The 19,703-nt window shown below is 40.7% G+C and overlaps 1 protein-coding gene across 13 annotated transcripts in view; it reads right to left on the bottom strand.

Annotated features, from left to right (window-relative positions):
* ctnnd2b (catenin (cadherin-associated protein), delta 2b) overlaps positions 1–19,703 on the bottom strand; it is a 237,275-nt gene that overhangs the window by 35,137 nt on the left and 182,435 nt on the right. For all 13 annotated transcript variants that reach the window (XM_034702134.1, XM_034702144.1, XM_034702136.1 and 10 more), the window contains 3 exons: positions 15,138–15,270; positions 10,825–11,038; positions 1,758–1,944 (listed from right to left, as the gene is read on the bottom strand). In XM_034702134.1, the coding sequence (XP_034558025.1) occupies positions 1,758–1,944; positions 10,825–11,038; positions 15,138–15,270 (534 nt within the window). The remainder of the gene's footprint in view (positions 1–1,757; positions 1,945–10,824; positions 11,039–15,137; positions 15,271–19,703) is intronic.

Here is a 19,703-nt window from a genome sequence, read left to right as displayed (position 1 = left end):
AAAATGACTTAGAGGCACTTTGATCTGAATAAAAGGTGTGGTGAATTCCTTTTATAATGTGATTAAACAGCCACGTATACACTCATTGGCCCTAATTTATCAAACATGCATACTACCGAAAACTGGGTGTATGATCAGTCCACGCAAAGGTCAGCAGTTATCAATCTATACACGGGTGGGGGATACGCTCAAATCCGACGCCAGGTCTCAGTTTGTGTACATAAGTTTTGATGTCAGCTCAGTGCAGCAGAGTAAATCTGTCTGTGCCTGAGAATTAGATCATATTAGTGCAGATCATTTTCAGACAGGCTAACAGAGGGTCACAGATGACATCTTAAATGTATTTTACATTTCACTCTTCCTCTGTCAATCCCTGTAAAATAGATTTATTTTGAACCGACAGCTGGTTTTCAGCAGCCTGTCACTAAATACAAAAACATGTATGTTACTAATTGGTCTGTTCTGTGCTAGAGTAGAAATGAATAAAGCAGGCGGCATCCGTTGAAGGGGACCTGGTCCGATGAATGAAAGGCTTACTCTAAGTTAACAAAATCTGAACCATATTGTAGCTGCCAGTGATTAAAGTTTATAGATTTAATTAATTTCAATTCATATAATAGTTAAAGTTAAAAACTAAAATAATTTAAGTTTAAAATATTTAGCTGTTTAATATAAGTTCATAAGAATTGTTCCTAATAGAAAGTGAAAGCTTCCAGAACATGAGAAAGGGGCGGGGTTTAGCAACGTGCATCTCATGCTTGCCATGCAGCAAGGTTGATTGCAGAGAGAAGGAAGCTGCTGCACAATTTTAAAGACCTGGGAAGACAGAATTTAATTTTTTACACCCTTTCAGCTCATGGGGCCAATGAGGTATGTGTTAAAGTTTGTTTGTGTGGCCGAATTCTTTTCTTTGATGTGATTATAAGTTAACAACATATAGTTTCTATGTATATTGATTAGATTTGAGAAGTAGTGTGTTATGTGTTGTATGTAATTTGTGTTTAAGCTTCATTAAGCTGATGTTATGATTTTTATTACAGTTCTCATCGCATGCTCAAAGGCACTGATTGTGCGAAATAAATGCCCGTAAGAAAAGGAACGCCTTGCCTTGTCTTGACTGGAGGGAGTTGCACATATAGTCAGGTGATTATACACTAATTTAAACACTTATGAATATTAGACATGTAACACGTCTGTTTAACTAAATGCTGCTAAATACTGACAGAGTCCTGTTTCTGGATTACAAAGTTTTTCATGGCTTAAATTGATGGTACATATTGAATGGCGCCTTCATTTTAGATACTGTTTGTACTTTTAAATATCCAACATGCTGGAGCCCAGCACATAGACAACACATTTAATGTGTCACAGTGCCATTTCTTCCAGACAGCACAGTATGAGAATCATCAAGTCTCAGGAGAGGAAGAGAAGCCACAACACTCCTAAAGCCAAGTGATTAGTCATCTTAAATGCAGCTCTGTCTGTCTCTTCTCTGTCTGAACAGGGATAAAAATAATCACACAATACTATCTTAAAGAGACGTATTTGAGACTGACTGTGTCAGAGCAGTAAAACATCTCAGCAAAGTGGCAAAGTACATGATTACTCTAGTGAAACAGTTCCTTTAAGATTCACACTTTCACTCTATCATGTGGTTCATGATTATTCATTCATAAAGACTTAGAAATGAAGAGTAATGGGGCATTGACACACGGATAAACTGTTTTGAACATGATATAACAGAGAGTGGCACTGACCGGAGGCAGCCTGTGGCATTGCGGAGAACCTGGGAGGAGTGTAGGTGCAGCTTGCGGTCCTCCTGTGTATGAGGGGACGTGTCCCAGCCCGAGTGGGGGATGATGACAGCGTTCGTCAGCACAGCCAGTGCATCCTGGATGATGGGCATCTTCAAGGCGTCACATGATGACAGGTTCCACAATACACCTGAAGAACAAGAAGACAGTGTGAACACCAAGGCAAAACTAAACAGAGGAGGTAGACAGGGGTAGAGACAGAGATGCACATATCTCCAGCAGTTGAAGAACAAACGTGGAGATTTAAGTGACAGACAATACAGTCTGGACTTACAGCAGCCTGAAAAGTCAAAACAAAAGTAGTACAATGACTATTTTTTAATTATTTTTAAGGATTATCCTTTTTTGCATTCTGTCTTTGACAGTGAAAGTTGAAGAGAGACAGCAGTAATGATTAGAGGAGATCCAAGGTCCCCACACTGACCAAAAATGGTACGTAGCCCCGTCATGTATGGTGACTTTCTCAACCAACCTAAAAACACTGAGTTTTGCTATTTTATCAAGCCTCTTGCCATTTAATTGAAAACAAAACTAAAATGCAGCCTGCAGCTAGAAGCTCTGTCATAAGTGATTCCAGCAGAGTAGCTGGAAGTCCAGTGTAGTAAACAGTGGCAGTCCTGTGTGTGCTTTAGTGTGTATACGTTTGTGTGTCAGCCAACTTCACGGGGCGCTGCAGACAGCTGAGAAGCAGGAGAAAGATGCTACATACTACAACGATACAAATTCAGCATAGTCATGAATGATAATGTGACTATTTAGGTACAAATATGTATCTGTTGTGTGGCGACTAGAATGCGTTTTACCACCCATGAGTTTTAAATTGCTAGAAATTATGAGTGACACATGATGCCGTGGTGCAGCTGCAAGAAAAAGATGACTTTTCAGTATGTTGAGTAAAGTCAGCTGTTTGCCAGCAGCTCTTCAGGCTGAATGACATCATCTCCCTGAGGTGAGAGGCAGGGAGAGGGTTTATCTGTGATCTGAAGCACACACCGGCTCAAACACACAGAATACATAGTAAGCCTTGCTAACACAGGAAGACACACACACACACACACACACACAGTCAAGAGTGACAGATGAAGGAGGGCTCATTGCCCCTGCCTTACATCATGAGAAGCAGCAGGTTTTGAATGCTCTGCCGTAAAGAGGGAGGGGAGATAAATATGTTGGCTTTCTCTGTCTGTCTCTAGGGTCATTTTGGGTTCCTCATTTGCACCATATTTTCACTCCTGTGTTAAATCTCACTCTTATCTTTGGGCAACGCACTTCCCAATTTATTCCTTTTCTGAAATCCTCTTCATTCAATCATATTTATGTAAAAAGCCCACTTATAAAAACACTTATCTCAGGACCCTTTTCAAAAGAGCCTGTTTTGACTATTCAGTAACACACTCTAAAGTTTATTGTTGTGTCCGTCGTGACTCCGTCTGAACCACTGTGAGAATGTCAAACTTTTCAAAAGTGAGTGTTTTTATTTTATTAAAATTCTACTTCCTGGATGAGATCTTTATGGAGCCCCTAAAGTGACATGGGCAGAGATACAAAATAATTTGATCTGTTCCCATGCGCACCAGAAACAAACACGTGCTCACGAGAAAATGTCTTGTGATCACGGCCTAGTAGAGCATGCACATGAGAAAGTTTCCCATGAGCACAAGATACCAGATCTGCACCGGAGATTAACCAGTGCATCACTGTCTTCCTAGTTCGATCTAAAAATGACAGTACAGGAGTTAGTTGAGCTTTATTTCAACCTTGGGCTTCATTATAAGGATATTATGGCTTTGCTTGCACATTGTAAGCGCTTTATTGTCTCAGAACGGCGCCTAAGACGGACTGCATGTTCATAAGAAACTTTCTCGTGAACACACACGAAACCTATTATGTTGTTTTTTCTGTCCATGTCACTTTAGGGGCTCCGTAGCATGTTTCCAAACTTGATGTATTTCAGAGTTTGATGAGTTAGGATAAGTGTTGCCAACTCCTCACTGAGGAAAGTAGCTATTGGCTGTCCTAAATGTCGCTAGAAGTTGCTAAATGACGTCATCACTTAACCCTCCTGTTATGTTGCGGGTCAATTTGACCCATTTTAAAGTTCAAAAATCTAAAGCAAATGTTAAAAGTATTTTTTCAGTATGACACTTCTTCTGCTTGGCTTAATTAGCGCAATCAACATATAGAATAATTTATCAACATCACTTCATAAAAGAAATAAATAAAATAAAATACAAAATAAAATTAACAAAAATCTAAGTCATGTAAAACTATTGTAATTATATTGAGGGCTTTCCAATGTACATTAAATAAAGGTTTACCATTAATTTCCATAAAAAAACTAGTGAGTTATCCTTTTTGAACCATGATCTGTGAGGATTAAAGAACACCATTGCACTAAATATTGATTTAAATGGTTAGTAATTGAGTTAATAATGCGTTTTAAAAAAAAATGTTTATTGGGATTTTTTTGGGTTCTGACACTTTTGAATCATTAAATATGCCCCGGGTCTAATTGACCCAGGAACATTATTGCTGTTCCTAAGAAACAAACATGAGGGTTAATTTGCATAATTTAAATTATAATGGACGCTGCAGGAGAGACGTGTAATGTTGAGGGGGAAAAGAGAGGTTTAAAAACACCCTAAATATATTTATAACTACACTTAGGAGCCTACAACAAATCAAAGTAAAACATGAACATTTTCAACCATAACATTTTCTACAGTTTTAGTGTATACGATCTACATTAACAACCTAAATGGACAAAAAAGACAACAGGCGGGATCAGCCATCGGTGTCTTCGTACATGCGTGACACATTTGCAGTCTGGATGCTGAGGGGTGAACGCCTCCTGCTCTGAATGCAGCTAGGAGGGACTTACAGCAGTGCCCGTTGCTTGTTGAGAAAAGTTAAAATGATACATGCTTTTACATCAGTCTGAAAAAGTCTCCTTTGGACACCAGAAAAAGTCGCTAGATTTGTCACTAGTCGCGTTTTTTAAAAAGAGTCGTTAGCGGGGTCTGAAAACTCACTAAAAATAGCAACAAAGTTGCTAAATTGGCAACACTGATTGGGATAACATATTTATTTCAGTCCTAAAATGATATAAGAAATAAAATGGTTCCCCCTGCATGATTTTAAACCCTTGCTCAATTTATTTTGCTTTTACTAAAACAAAGTTTGAGGAGATATTTTAAAACTTCCATATTAATGTTGTACATGGACATTATTACAATTAATGTCAATAAACAACCATTTTTTCTCATTTGTCATATCAAATAAAGGCAAACATGTCCAAGATCACAACTTAATTATTATTTTTTTGTGATGGGCCAATAACCATGGTCCCAAATAAGGTGCAGGGATTGTTTGAATTTGCATGAATTCTCTGAAAGTCAACATGGCTACCTCCTACAGGGCCCAATTTATAAACTATTTAAACGTATGCATGCACTCAGACATAGCTCTGCTGAATGCTGAATCTACTCTGCAGAGATAGAGTCAATATCTGCTCTTTAAAACCAGCTTTACGCCCTCAAAATAATCATCTTGATATCTGAAAGATGAGAGGGAGAGAGGCTGAAGAGCAGAAGCCAACGACCTTGTTTGTTTGTTCAAATGCCATCAAGCAATCTGAAAGCATGAAAGAGTGTGTGTTTGTGAACCAGGCTTCAGTGTGTGTGTGTGTGTGTGTAGCTGAATCTAGGCAGGCAGCTTGACTTCCCACTGTGATCCTGATTCAAAATGCTCACCAGAGAGAGAGAGAGAGAGAGGGTGAGGGAAAGAGAGACGGAGTGAAAAAGTGGAGACAGAGAAAGGCAAAGAGGACGAGAGAGACAGGAAGAGAAGGAGAGACCAATTACGAAAAACCCAACCACAGAGGGATACGAGGCCGAGCGAGAGGCTGAGAAACAGAGTTATTTCCTCTGGGTCTTTGAGAGAGGTCTGTCTGCGTCCGGTCGGTCGTTCAGCTGATTAATTTGTGACAGGAGGGATTTCTGCGCTCCGTGCTTTGAATTGCTGCTCTAATTTATATGGTAATCTTCTTTAAGACTCCAGCAGCATACAAAAAACCTTTTATTTCCATCTCTGCTCGGCCTAAACCCTTTCTATGCACACTACAAACACGTATAAACATGTACACTAAGAACACACATGGGTCATACTCGGCTCCTCTAAATTGCGCTCTCCTGATAAGGCTTTCCTGCGCAGGGAAACCATTTGGCCTGATTAAGTATTCATGAATGTCCTTTATTAACACAAATAATGCTTCAAATGTTCGTACCTCACCAGAATCTTATGTCACCCTGATGTAGAGTGCTGCTGTAAATAATTTGGAGGGCAGATAAAAGGCTCAAGGGCAGTCCTGATGGGACACCGGGACAGTTTGTTTAAGGAGAGTTTGCAAGGACGGTTGAAAAGTTTGGCTGTAACTGCTGAGTCAGACCCACATGTATGTCAGACCTGCATGTGTGTCTTAGACTGGTTCCTCAAAGTGAAGCCAAAACATTTGGAGCTCCCCAACTGACTGGCTGCAGTATCGGTCTTAAAGGTCAGCTCCTCCATGTGAGCAGATGGAGAATGGGTCAAACTAAAATTATTTAATACACATAAAAAAAAAAAAATCTTCCCCTAATACTGTTCCTGTCATTATAGTGAGTACTTATAGTTCTGATTCATTTTAAAGGTTGTGTTTGAAACAACCCACTACTAACTATAGTCCAAAGCTTGATCCATAAGGTAACTGGACTGGACTGGAATTCTTGAAGACGTTTCACCTCTCCTCCGAAAGGCTTCTTCAGTTCTGACCAGACTAAGGCTAAGGTGATTCTTGAGCCTGGTGGGACAGCTCAGGGTGTTGTAACCCTTTTCTGTCCATGTTTATCTGTGGTGGCAGGAGGAGGAGGAGGGAGGCAAAGGACTCAAGAGGTTACAGGATACTGTGGACCAAGGCACCAAAATAAATACATAAAGAAATAAGGAAGAAGAGAAAGTAGAGAAAAGTAGAGAAATAAAGAGGTAAATAAATAACCTGACCAGACTGGGGAAGGGCTAGAAAATATAAGCCTCTAACAGTCGTGGGTGTGTCCAGGAGTCACAAAAGGGTCCTAAGTAGGGTCGTTAGTCTAGTTCCTGGCAGTTGTCTTCCTATCACCTGACAGTCGTTAGCCTAGTTCCTGATAGTCGTTAGGGTGATTGGTCAGCTGTGGGTCGTTAGAGTCACATGATGTCTGGTGTGAGTATGGTCTTACAGAGAATTCAAAACAGCATTGTATGTAGGAACTACTAACTGTACTAACTGCAGTGCAGTCAGAGGTTTTCTTTTTGAACATCTGCTCTGTATAGTCATGTATAATCACCAATATTTGCCAGAAGTAAAGCACAAAAACACCAACCTTATAAATCAAACATTTAAAACTATTCAATTCAATAATGTGTTCATTAAACCCTGAGTACACTACAAATAGAATCCACCATATTGTAGTGCTGTCTAAAATATGAGTAACAATTATTATACCCTTTATCCTTTTAGTCCAACATGTATAGTTCACTACATCAAACTCTCTGGGTAATGTGTAGGGTTTAGTGAATGACGCTGTTTTTCTTAGAAGTTGATTTTAATTAGTTATTTGATTTTATAAAAAGGGGTACAAGACCACGATTGACAGCTCTATTGACAAGTAGAGGAGGTATTTGGCTTCACTTTTGGAAAACCGAAGGATGTGGAGTTGTCAACCATCATTCTATCCACCCATTGTCATGGACAATGAGAATAATGTTGGGAGGATTTCCATGTTTAACACATCTTCACGTCGCTGGAGCACTGAGGACAATTGTAGGAAGCACAGTTGGTCGTCAGAGAACCAAAAGTTATCTAAATTGGCGGATTTCATTTTATTGTCCTATCCAGGTTAGAATTGGTTTTAAAACTGCAAAATAATCTAGTTCTATTCAAGTGCATGAAAGAATGTAAAAGGTCTTTTTTAATGGAGAGCTTGCGTGTTTCCTCATTCTAAAACTTATTCAAACTGCATGTTGAAATCATAACCCCTCGTCCACTCTGCTGCCCACCTCCCTCACTGATTGCATCTCTGAAATAAAAACCTGGTTCACCCTAAATTTCCTTACATTAAACAGCAATAAAACCGAGGTTCTCCTCATTGGCACCAAATCCACTCTATCCAAATCCAACAGCTTCTCCCTCACCATTGATAACTCCTCCGTCTCACCCTCCCCCCAGGTTAAGAGTGTGGGTGTCATCCTTGACAGCACATTATCCTTTCAATCACACATCAATAACATCACCCGGACTGCCTACTTCCATCAATCGTCTTCGCCCCTCCCTCACCCCTCACACAGCCGCCATCCTTGTCCACAGCCTTGTCACTTCCCGTCTGGACTACTGCAACTCTCTCCTCTTCGGCCTCCCTCACAAATCCCTCCATAAACTCCAACTGGTCCAGAATTCAGCTGCCCGGATCATTACCCGAACCCCCTCCAACCACCACATCACTCCTGTCCTCCAACAGCTCCACTGGCTCCCTGTTCAGTTCCGCATTCAGTTCAAAGTCCTCCTGTTAATATTCAAGACCATCCACAACCTCGCCCCCCCATATCTGTCCGACCTCCTCCATGTTCCCACTCCCTCCCGCTCCCTCAGATCCTCTTCCTCCATACACCTGTCTGTCCCCTCCGCCCGTCTCACCACTATGGGGAGCCGAGCATTCAGCCGCTCTGCTCCCCGTCTCTGGAACTCATTGCCACCTCAACTCAGAAACACAGATTCTTTCCCCCATTTCAAATCACAACTCAAAACATATCTGTTCCAAACCGCTTACTCCGTCTGACTCCAATTGCTCTGTCATTTTGTTATTGTTTCTATTTTTTCTTACCACTTTGTTAGTTTATATTGATTTCATTTTGACTTTGATTTTGTTTCCTTTAATGTAAATTCGTGTATGTATATATATATATATATCTGTGCGGTGTCCTTGAGTGCAGAGAAAGGCGCCTTTAAATAAAATGTATTATTATTATTATTATTATTATTATTATTATTATTATTATTATTATTGTTATTATATTGCCAGAGTTTTCTCAGTTCAAGCTGGGTCTTTTAATCCGCTGTTACCCCATCATTGGCTCCACATACATTCAGCTTCCACCTGAGCAGGTTAAGTGATCAGTGTGTAGTGTGCACAGACTGTAGACTTAAACCTGCATGATAAATTGTCTTGGAGAGCATATCTAGTGTTGAATATCATGCTCCTGACAGGCTGGTGGCATGAATGCTTTCATGTGTGTGGGTGCAGGAAGGACAAATCCAATGCTTTCATTTGGCTTCGGGATTGAAAGAAAATCTCAAAGGATTTTGAACATAGATGAGTTTAAAAATTGAGTGGTATCCATCTCTTAACTCTGCAATTTCCCATACCCCTCTGAAGGTAAAAGCAGTCTGTGGGAACACCGATTAGAAATGAAAGCTATAAGGCACTGATAAAAGTATTTTTACATTTTAAGTAACAAAGCAGATCTCAGTGGGTTAAGAACTTTAAAATGATCAATTATGATTACATTTTGCACTTTGTTAGTGTTAACTGCATTAAAACCACCCTGCTGTGGATACAAGAGTAGACGTGTGGCCATTCATACAAATTCTCAGCCAACACATTAACCAGAGAGCTGGAACACAAGTAGGTGGTAAACAAGTGTGTGTTTCTGTGTGTGTGCGCCCGTGCATGAGACAGGTTGTCTGAATAACACTATTGAGTTGTTCATGTAAATGAAGTTTTGCATGAATGCTGGAATACATAGTCACTCAAACCAGGCTGATGTAGCCACTGGAACCAGGCTGGAGGTGCCACTTTTTTTACGGCTTTTTACCCTCATTAGGTCATTATCATGGGTTTCAATCAAACTCTGGTATGCTATTAAGTGAAAGAGTCGTGTGGGTGTGCTGGTTTGGTTGAGAAGACTCCTCAGTTTAAGACAGGTGATCAGCAACCCAAGGGAAAATGGTTGTGGGTAAGGGGTATGTATCTCACAGCGTTCGTCGGTCTCTATTTTTGATGTATGCATCTTTTCAGAAACATTCATATGCCAACACAACATGATCATCTGATGCTTTATTTTAGACTTCTTGGATGCAGATTGTAAATATTGTGAAAGTGTTAACAAACCTTTTGTAACTCTTACTTGTAAACTGCCTCCCTCCTTTGTTACAAAATCAGCAGCTGAACTGTAAGCTGCCTTTTCAACACGAGAAGCTATTAGAAGCATCTCTGTGATTCAGTTGTGACACCAGAGTAATGTGTTGTACAACTTTTAGCATTGAGCTTTGACAGCTACCTTTGTAGTATGAATGAGGTTTGAAAAGAGGCGCCCTTTGCTTTGCCTGTGTAATTCAAAATCTTCCCTTCGCAGGTGAAAACCTGACAAAACTTTCTGAGGTACTTTTAGGTAACCTTCAGTTCAGTCAGACAACTCAGGTTTCAAATATTTATTGCAGCTCCAGAACAATGTTTTTGTTTGGCATCAAGGTTCTGACCCCATCACTCCTTGCAGATTTACTGGTGTACAGAAATCTGAGGAGCGATGAGGTGATATCTTTAACCCCTTGCTGGATGCTGGAGGGTGGCGACGCTGAAAACTAGGCACAGTACTGGGACAAGACAGCAATGCAACAAAAGAGAAAAGAGAAAGAGAGAAAGAGAGAGAGAGAGAGAGAGAGAGAGAGAGAGAGAGAGAGAGAGAGAGAGAGAGAGAGAGAGAGAGAGAGAGAGAGAGAGAGAGAGAGAGAGAGAGGAAACCTTGCAGATTCAATAGGTTGCCACATTGGGGGGATTCATTTTTCAGCTAATAGAGAATATGACACAAGTCAGTGTGAAAACAGTGCAGCTCCAGTGACCTGCCTTGAACTATCTTACAGTAATCACTGCATTAGTTAATGGGAGGAATCTAAGATAACCTGAAGTCTCTTTACTGATGTCGTCAACCTTGTGCCCCTTACCTGTGAGCAGCTCTCTGATCTCCACATCTGTGGTTTTTCGGAGCAGTCGGACCAGCGCCGGTATTCCTCCGCAGTTCTTCAGGGCGATCTTGTTGTCGTCATTGGCTTTGCCGTACACCAGGTTCCTCAAGGCTCCACACGCACTGCGGTGAACATCCGTCATTCGGTGGTCCAACAAGTCGACCAGCAGCTGGATGCCACCCTGCCGCCGGATCTGCAGACAGAGGGGGGTGAGGAAGGACTTAAAAAAGGGCATTGGCAGTGAGAGTGTTTGTTTTTTTAGCTGAGGACACATGGGCTTGGTTACTCAATTCAAAAGGAGAACAACTTTTCACTTCTGCTGCTGTTGTTGGAGAAAATGTAAACCCAAATATTTATCTCTGCCTCTTCAACAAGATGAACAGCATGCTGTAGCTCCTGTGGTACTGCCTTCAACTATACTCTCTGCCTTCCCTTCTTTCCTCTGGCTAAACATAGAAAACATGAGGCAGCTTGCTTCCTATGAAAACGTTAGAAACGTTTCAGTGAAGACGACGCAAAGATGAAGCAGATGTGCTTGTGCATCATCTGTATGGGGACAGATGCGAGCTCTGAGTAGATGAACGTGGACAGCACAGCTTTGCATTACAAAGAGTGGTGACCGATGCTGACAGCTTATCCCTTCAAACAGACACAAAACAAGAGCAGACTGAACAGAGTGACAAAACTTAATGGATGTGTTTGTGCCTAAATATCATTGACATAATTGAGAACTCAGTCTTGGAGATTTTAGCAGCTGCAATCAGTTCTTGGTGAGCCCTCCTTCGAGTATGGTTAACATGAAGTCAGTAAAAGTGGACAGTTTGATAAGAAATACAAGAACAGGTCTGAAGAAGAGTTGAACTGATGATGGGTTGTGATTGATAGTATCAGTGAGTTCAGAGATGCAATGTACATTTTGCAGCTTTCGTGTTACAGATGCCATCCTGTGCTGAACAGTTGGCAGACAATGAAGACAATCCCTGTTGTTAATACGTTTCCCCCTTTTCCCTCTCAGCTTGTCTTTCTCCAGCTGTCCCTGACATCATGACTCTCAATCTTTTTCAAAAAGGTGAAAAGAAGTGTTGAAGTCTCTCATTGTTGTTCCTTGTCTAGTTTGTAAACACGTTGCATAGATAGCGGAATAAGGCTTCGAATACCTACTCTTAATACGACCATATTTTATTCTTCACCATGACTTCACCAGTCGTCTCTCTCCACCATCTCTCTCTTCCTCACTCTATTTTTTTTTAAAACAGATTGCTGTTTGAAGAAATTTGTTTGCCCTCCAATCCATTATTAAAGTTGAAATGAGCTGAACTGAGTTGACTTTGAAGAGAAAGCTCAAACTATTTTGTACGAGACACTGAGCAATGACAGCAGTGAAGGACAGGAGACGAAAAACAACAACAGGGCTGTGTTTAGATTTTGGGTAAGGTGTCCAAAACAAGAAGTTAGTTCTGTCTGAAGAGGAGTTTGGTGAAGTGTGCCCCACAGTAAAGAAGTGTTTTATAGTTCAATACAGCATGATGTTCATTTTGTTAATTATTGACCCTTTGGCATACATTACAAGATAAGAAGGGCTCAGTTAATGTACAGTACCAGTCAAACTTACCTTCTCACCTTGTCTTACCCAAGACATCAAAACTATGAAATAATCTGGTTTTGCCATAATCTGGATTACAACAGTAGTCAAATAGGGCTATCAATTGTGTACTAACCTTACCTCTGAACAACACAACTGATGGTCTCAAACACATTAAGAAGGCAAGTCATTCTACAAATGAGCTCTTGACAAGGCTCATGTTAATTAGAAACCATTCCAGGAGACCACTTCATGAAGCAGACCGAGAGAATACCAAGAGTGTGCAAAGTTGTCATGAAGGAAAAAGGGTGCTACTTTACAGAATCTAAAATATAAAACATATTCTGGTTTGTTTAACACTTTTTTGTTTTATTAAAGGCCCTGTGAGGAGTTTTGAACTTGCTGAGAAACAGACTGAAACTGATACTGATGCCTCTTTATGACCTTCAATAGCAAACAAGACCATCAGCAGCAACACTGGCACCTTCTCTGTTGTCATTTTTAATGCTGAAACCGCCCTGAGAGGGGTAGGTTTCAGACCACATGATGGACATCTTGCTTCAGAAACAGCCTTTATCTGACTGTTTTCATGGAACATAATCACATTGCCTGATAAAGTTGACTGTCAAAAGACAACAGGATGAGGTTTGTGTTGAAAGCACTACTTTTGCATGTATAGGACAAGAGATAAGAGGTATCACGTTGTCCACAAGGGGGCGCCAGAACCGATACAAAACAAAAGTTCCTCACAGCAGCTTTAAATAACGTCACGTGTTCTCTCACAGTTTTGATGTCTTCAGTATTAATGTACAATGTTCCAAACAACTAAAATAAATAAAAATCATTGAATGAGAAGGTGTTTCCAAACTTTTGACTGGTTCTGTACCATTTTGTTGTATTTGAGTTTTTGTCAGTGTTTTGGTGTTAGACCCTAATAATTTATTCAGCTTTGAGCAGCTTGCACGTGTATTCTGCATAACGGCATGGCACTGCATGACCGTACATGTGCTGTCTTTTTTTTCAGCCACAGTTCCTGCCAGGATGCCCTATCAGGCGCCATGAATCAGTTTTGCTTTAAAGATTTTACAGCAAATTCAAGCAAGAACAGTACAACATGTTAAATATGTAAAGAATGCAGGGACAAACTCAAACTCTGTCGTGAATGCACCAAAAGGAGTAGGTGAGATGCTAGACTTATGTACATGGACTTCTTAAGTGACTCAACCACAGGATCCAAGATGTTTGACTGGTTATAACTTGGACTGAAAGCAGGTGGGCTGCAGATATCCTTGCATTCATTAGACACCTGGAGTAATTGGACTGCAGCAGAAATGATGAGTTCATCCTCCCATTAAGAGAGGCGCAGTGCCATAACTTGACAGATCATTTAAATCTGCAGACACGCCGACAGGATCAATCAGAATCTAATGTTAATAAATGACATTTATTTTCTACACATCCATAAGGTCCCACACAGTCAGTCAAGGTTGATGCAGTGCGTAGTGTAGAGTAAAACAGGAGTCCTCTTTATAGATCCTCAGGTGATGGGGGACTCGCCAACAACACTGTTTGATCCCAGCAGTGGTTGGAAGTTGGACTCAGGAACAAAATGTTGTGCAATGTTTAATTCTGTCCAATAAAACAATTGTACGATGCAGTTTACACTCTGGATGTTTTGGATATACTGAACTGAAATTGTTAAATCTCCTCACTGACAGCAGAGAAAGTTGACTTATGTACGGTAGCCAACGAGGGCAATCGCACAGCAACATTAGAGGAAACTTGTTACAAATTCAGAGACAATACAAATTAAAAACCTCGTCAAACAAAGTCAACAAAAGCAATGAGCTTCAAAGTTTAAAAAGAAGAAGAAAAAAGCCAAAACATGTGCATGAACACCAAACAGGTCAAAGCAAAGTCATAAACACACAAACCTAGAAAACACATGCAAAGTGCTTCAGGTGTATCAGGTTTATCATCGTCCCGAGAGAGAGGGAAACTAAGCACTGGAGTTATTGTTTCTACATTGTTAAAGTGTTTGAGACAACAGGGAGTCACATTTGAAATATGGTTGATGCAACATTTAAAACAAAAGAAGCCAGACCTCTCAGGAGACCAGAGCTGAGGTTTTGTCTTCATAAAACAATCCACTAAAAAGCTGTCGAATGAAATATTCAATTCAAACAAACCGTGAGAAACTCTTATGTTTGAATTTTTGAGCACCCCTGTGGACAAACTGTGTAGTCCTATTTAGAGCTGTTTTTTTGTAATCTCGAGAAGTCTGCATCTTGATCAAATTGATTTAATCCAGTGGGACTTAGAATAAAACAACAGGACATAAGTAAAAGATCATAATCCAGATTACACCTTCTTTAATAACTGGGCTCTGGGTCTGACAATCACAATTACAATGACCTGTAAACCAGAAGAGATCACTTCTGGCTCCCAAAACCAGGATAGTGATGACTGAAATGCGATATTTGATGGTTTTTACTTCTTTCATGTACAGTCTATGCTCATTTGTATTTGTTTTGTACACTCACTTATTAATGGAAACTCTACACTCTGAATAAGAGCCAACATAATCCCTGTGTTTGTCTACAAGTGCAACAGGGGGCGTTCAGGCCATTTCAAGCAGAGTTTATAAATTATGTGTGTGTACGTGTCAGTGTGTGTGTGTGTGTGTGTGTGTGCGTGTGTGTGTGAATACCTCAGATTTGATCTTGTTGTCTCCAAAGCAGAGGTGCTGGAGGTAGGCCGCAGCGTTGGACTGGACTGATGGGAACTGATGCTGCAACATCTGGATCACCTCAGGCAGCTCTGGATCCCTCCAGCCAAACTCCCTACAGAGAAACACACACAGAGACAGAAAATACAGCATGTTATCATTTGAACAGAGATACACGTTTGTGTGTGTGTGTGTGTGTGTGTGTGTGTGTGTGTGTGTGTGTGTGTGTGTGTGTGTTTGTGTAGCTGAATTTGTGTTGAAAAATGCCGGCAGCTCGATGTCCGACAGTAACCCTGATTTAAAAAGCTCACCAGAGGAACAAAAGAAGACAGACTGAAGGTTGGGACTGATAACGGAGACAGAAAATACAGCTATTCATTAAAAATGTGCAGATTTGTGTTTATTCTGAACATACCAATTATTAATAGATTTTCTGAAACTACTTTAAGTTATTCAATGCTTCATTTTGATTGGTCAGTGCTTCACAACAACAGTTTGTTATTTCTAAACAGCAAAACAGAGTCCTCAAAAATCTCCTCCTTGAAAGGCCTTTTTTGGAAACCTCTGGTTGCAATGACCTCAAACTTCATTTCCACGTGTATGAAAGACCAGAGCCCGTATGCACGTCCAGCCATTACACAAACGGGCCCATTAGTCTTAACGCACGGTTATGGATCGGCCCATTTGGCCGTAGCGTTAGCTGCATGCACGGCTGCAAATTATCGGCCAATTAACTAATTGCACCATGAAAGCGAGGCTGGTGCAAAACGTCATATGTCCAGGGAACCTCCTGGAAAACCCCTATCCAACAAATTCAAATTGTGCATGCCTGCTACACATAAACAACAATAAACATGGCGAGTGGTACCAGTGTGACTGAGAGAAGATCAAGAAAAACAAAATTTCAACGGAAGAAATGGACATTTTATTCCAAGAATATAGAATGAACAAACAGCTGTTATCAGCAAGTCAGTCGTCAAAGATAACAAACAAGGAGAAAGGGAAAGTTTGGCTTAAGGTCTTGAACCTAAGTTCAAGGTAAATGAAGGGTAAATGCGTGTGGTGTTTCTGAGTGCACAGTAGAAGACCTCAAAAATAAAATAAGCAACATGTACCGCCACCAACAGGTGCGGTAATCTTGCCGTTAGCACCTGTAATGGTGGGGTCTACTGCCGTTATATGTTATGCTCTGTTGGGGCGTTAACCTGGTTCATGCATACTGCTATTCGATTTTTTTTTCACCATTAGTACAAACGGCCCGTTTTCATCGCTATTGGCTGGACGTGCATTCGGGCCCAGAACACACAGCTAAAAGCTACATCTTTAAAAATACCCACCTATGTGTGAACCAACCAATAGACTGTTAATGGCAGAGTATTACTTTACTGTCCATGAATGCAGTGCAGTGTCATGAGAATCAAAAGCAGTATCAGCAGAGGTTTGAATCTTTTACTTTTTTGAAAGCCCTTCTAGGGACGAGGGTTTCTAATTAGCATCCACTACTTTCACTAGGATACTTGCATTGGATGGCTGCTTTCAGATTGTACATGTTGTAACTGTCCCTAATAAATAAAGCATAAATAAACAAGACAGTGAGCTTTTGTTTAGTTAGACATTACTATCACTGGCCGATGATGCAGATTAATTGAACTATGTAACTGTGTGTATCTAAATGTAAAGTTTATGAAGAATGTGGCGCTCCAACTGTACGCCTTCTACCAGTTGTCACTACTTCTCCATGCAGGTGATGAAACCAGTGAGGTTTTGATTTGAAAGCAGACCCAAACAATGACGAGTATGATTGTAAGATTGTTTTTTTGCACATCAAAACACAGTTTTTCTGTATTATTTCATATTGCAGTGTGTAAAGATAAGATAAAGAATAGTGCCCAGCCTTATTACGTTGGCATATATGACACAGTATTCTTGCCTCTGACGCTCTGCATGAGAAGACGTTTTCTGAGCTGAACAGATTTCTCTGCATGATCAAAGTTGCATCTTCAACAACAGCTGCCATCTTGGATCTACTGTCAGAGCTTATTCCTGCTTTATTCTAACTGCTGGAGCGTCTTTGGTTCTAAGATGTTTGAGGGTCTACTGGTGCTTTTAGCCTGAAGGAGCCACACACACACACACACACACACACACACACACACACACACACACACACACACACACACACACACACACACACACACACACACGAACACACTAAACTCAGTAACCCTGTAAATGTGTGTGAAAAAAGCCCCACTGATGATTAATGTGAGAAAGATGCGATGTGAGAGAATGAAGTCACAGCATGGGAGGAAAGGGGGAGGGGCTTATCAATGTAGATTATCATAGCCAACGGCAAACCATGCTACGTAAACTGGTTCATAGACCAAGACAGAGAGAGGGTTTCTTTTCCTTTTCCCACAGTTTTGATTTTAAATTGTATATAAATATATATAAAAGGGGATCAAGACAAGACATGATACTTCCTGGATATCCATTTAATTGGCTTCTCCAGATGCAATTCCTTCAATTAAAACCATATGTTTGCACACTTTGATATAAAGTTTCAGATGTTCTGGGATGGTTCGCCACATCTAGATGCCCTGTTCGCCCTGCTCTCTTGGAGAGGCCGTTCCTCTTTGATGTATCTCGTTTACCAACAGACCGACGTCCCTGCAGAGAATATTTCAGTTCAGACTAATCTAACATTCACGCACACAAACACACACTTGCGCACATACACATCATTGGCTGCAACTCAGTATGCAGCTGAGAGCTAGAGCTTATGCTCACACTTGCAAACACACACACACACGCACACGCACAGGCGCACGCACGCACGCACACGCACACACGCACACACACACACACACACACACAATCCTACGTGCTGATGTTGCAAACACACAGACACACACTTATTGAGTCACATACAAACCCAGTCATCAAAGGCAGTGCTGAAGTACCAGGATTAGAAAGCTTTTGTCTCTAAGTTTCATAATGGAGCAACGGGATAAACCAAGTGCTTGAAGAAAAATAAAAAGAGGGGGGGTTGCAGAGAAAGAGGAGAGAAAATATTTTCAAAGGTTACTGTTTCTCTCTATCTGAAATCCTCTCTCTCTTTATCAAATGCCTTGTGCTCTCTCTTTTGTTTCCAAGCTTCTGCTCCCTACTTAAACATGCCTATAATGTTGTTATGCAGACACACATACCCACACACACACACACAAACACGCGGACACGTCCTCAATAAATATGATTAGAGATGACATAACCTTGTTAGGGTCACCTTGTCGGTTAATTGGCTGATAAAACATCTAACATTAATGCTAAGCATGTGTGTGTATATGTGTGTGTGCATGTGTGTGTGTACACATGCGTTTACGTTGTAATCAGAGTGCAACAGCAGTGATAAAGGCTCTAGCAGCCTTACAGCTTCTGTAATAACCATAGACTGTCATGACGTTGACAGACATTGAAGACATGTGGGTTAAGATTTTTAAAAGCTTCCAATATCTATGGAAAAGATAATGTGTAGTGAGCAGGTGGTTATGCAAATTAGAATCCAGGTCCTGCTCACCTTGCCATGATTATAATTTGCATAACCTCCTGCTCACTGTAGGTTGCCCTGCTTCTTTCCTAACTCTCATAACCAACTTAAATTATGAGCAACAAATCTGCACAGCACTATGTTGCAAAAAGCCCATGAGCTCTTTGATTTCCCAACTACATTGAATGCATCAGAAATTATTAATCTAACCTTCTTTCAACAAACAACCGTTTCTTTTCCTCTTGAGGATGGACATGATAAAGTTTGCAAATTTACTTTTTGCAAATCTTTATCATGACGGTGTTATTTCAACAAACTTAAGACTTGTTCATTGTAAGAAAATCATGTGCAGATTTGGCACAACCTGCTACAGTAACCCAGAGTGAACTGAGACCTACGCCAGGGGATGTAATGGGAAATGTTTTCGTTGTAGATGTACAGTATATGTCGGCATCTGTCCCCAGAGGCATAAAGTATATCACATCCACATGTCAAGGGATGATAGACGATGAATGCCTATGGATTTCAAGATTCCTGGATTAGCAGAGTAGAGGAGACGAGGCAGAAGAAAATGTAAGGGACACTAAAATAAGAGTCACTGAACACAACTTCACAACCATGAGTGCCAGCTTCAGATCTACACATTGATCTGTTCTGCTGTGAAGTGACTTGCTGAAGGAAGCAAGACATCAACTGTGCAGCTCCACCAGCCAGATCAACACTGCACATGCTCTGGTTCCAAATACGTCACCAGCACAAGATGTCATCGCCCAATGAAGCAGCAATTTGAGCTTATTTATTTGTTTCTTGGTTTATTTTAAATTGAAGGAGATGGAGGTGCATTGTCCATAACTAGACTATATATGGTTAATAGTACACAGTAATATTCCCTGCACACCAGTGGGCAGACAATAAACCACATGAAGAACAACGCAGCTTTTTCCAATAATTATTATACGAGTCAAATCCTCATCTTTTCAGTCTTCAGTCCTATCTCATGA

The sequence above is a fragment of the Notolabrus celidotus genome, chromosome 15 (genome assembly GCF_009762535.1).
Source record: "Notolabrus celidotus isolate fNotCel1 chromosome 15, fNotCel1.pri, whole genome shotgun sequence".
Classification (NCBI taxonomy): Eukaryota; Metazoa; Chordata; class Actinopteri; order Labriformes; family Labridae; genus Notolabrus; species Notolabrus celidotus.
The sequence above is the reverse complement of the archived record's forward strand: the minus strand, read 5'-3'. Positions and strand labels throughout refer to the sequence as shown.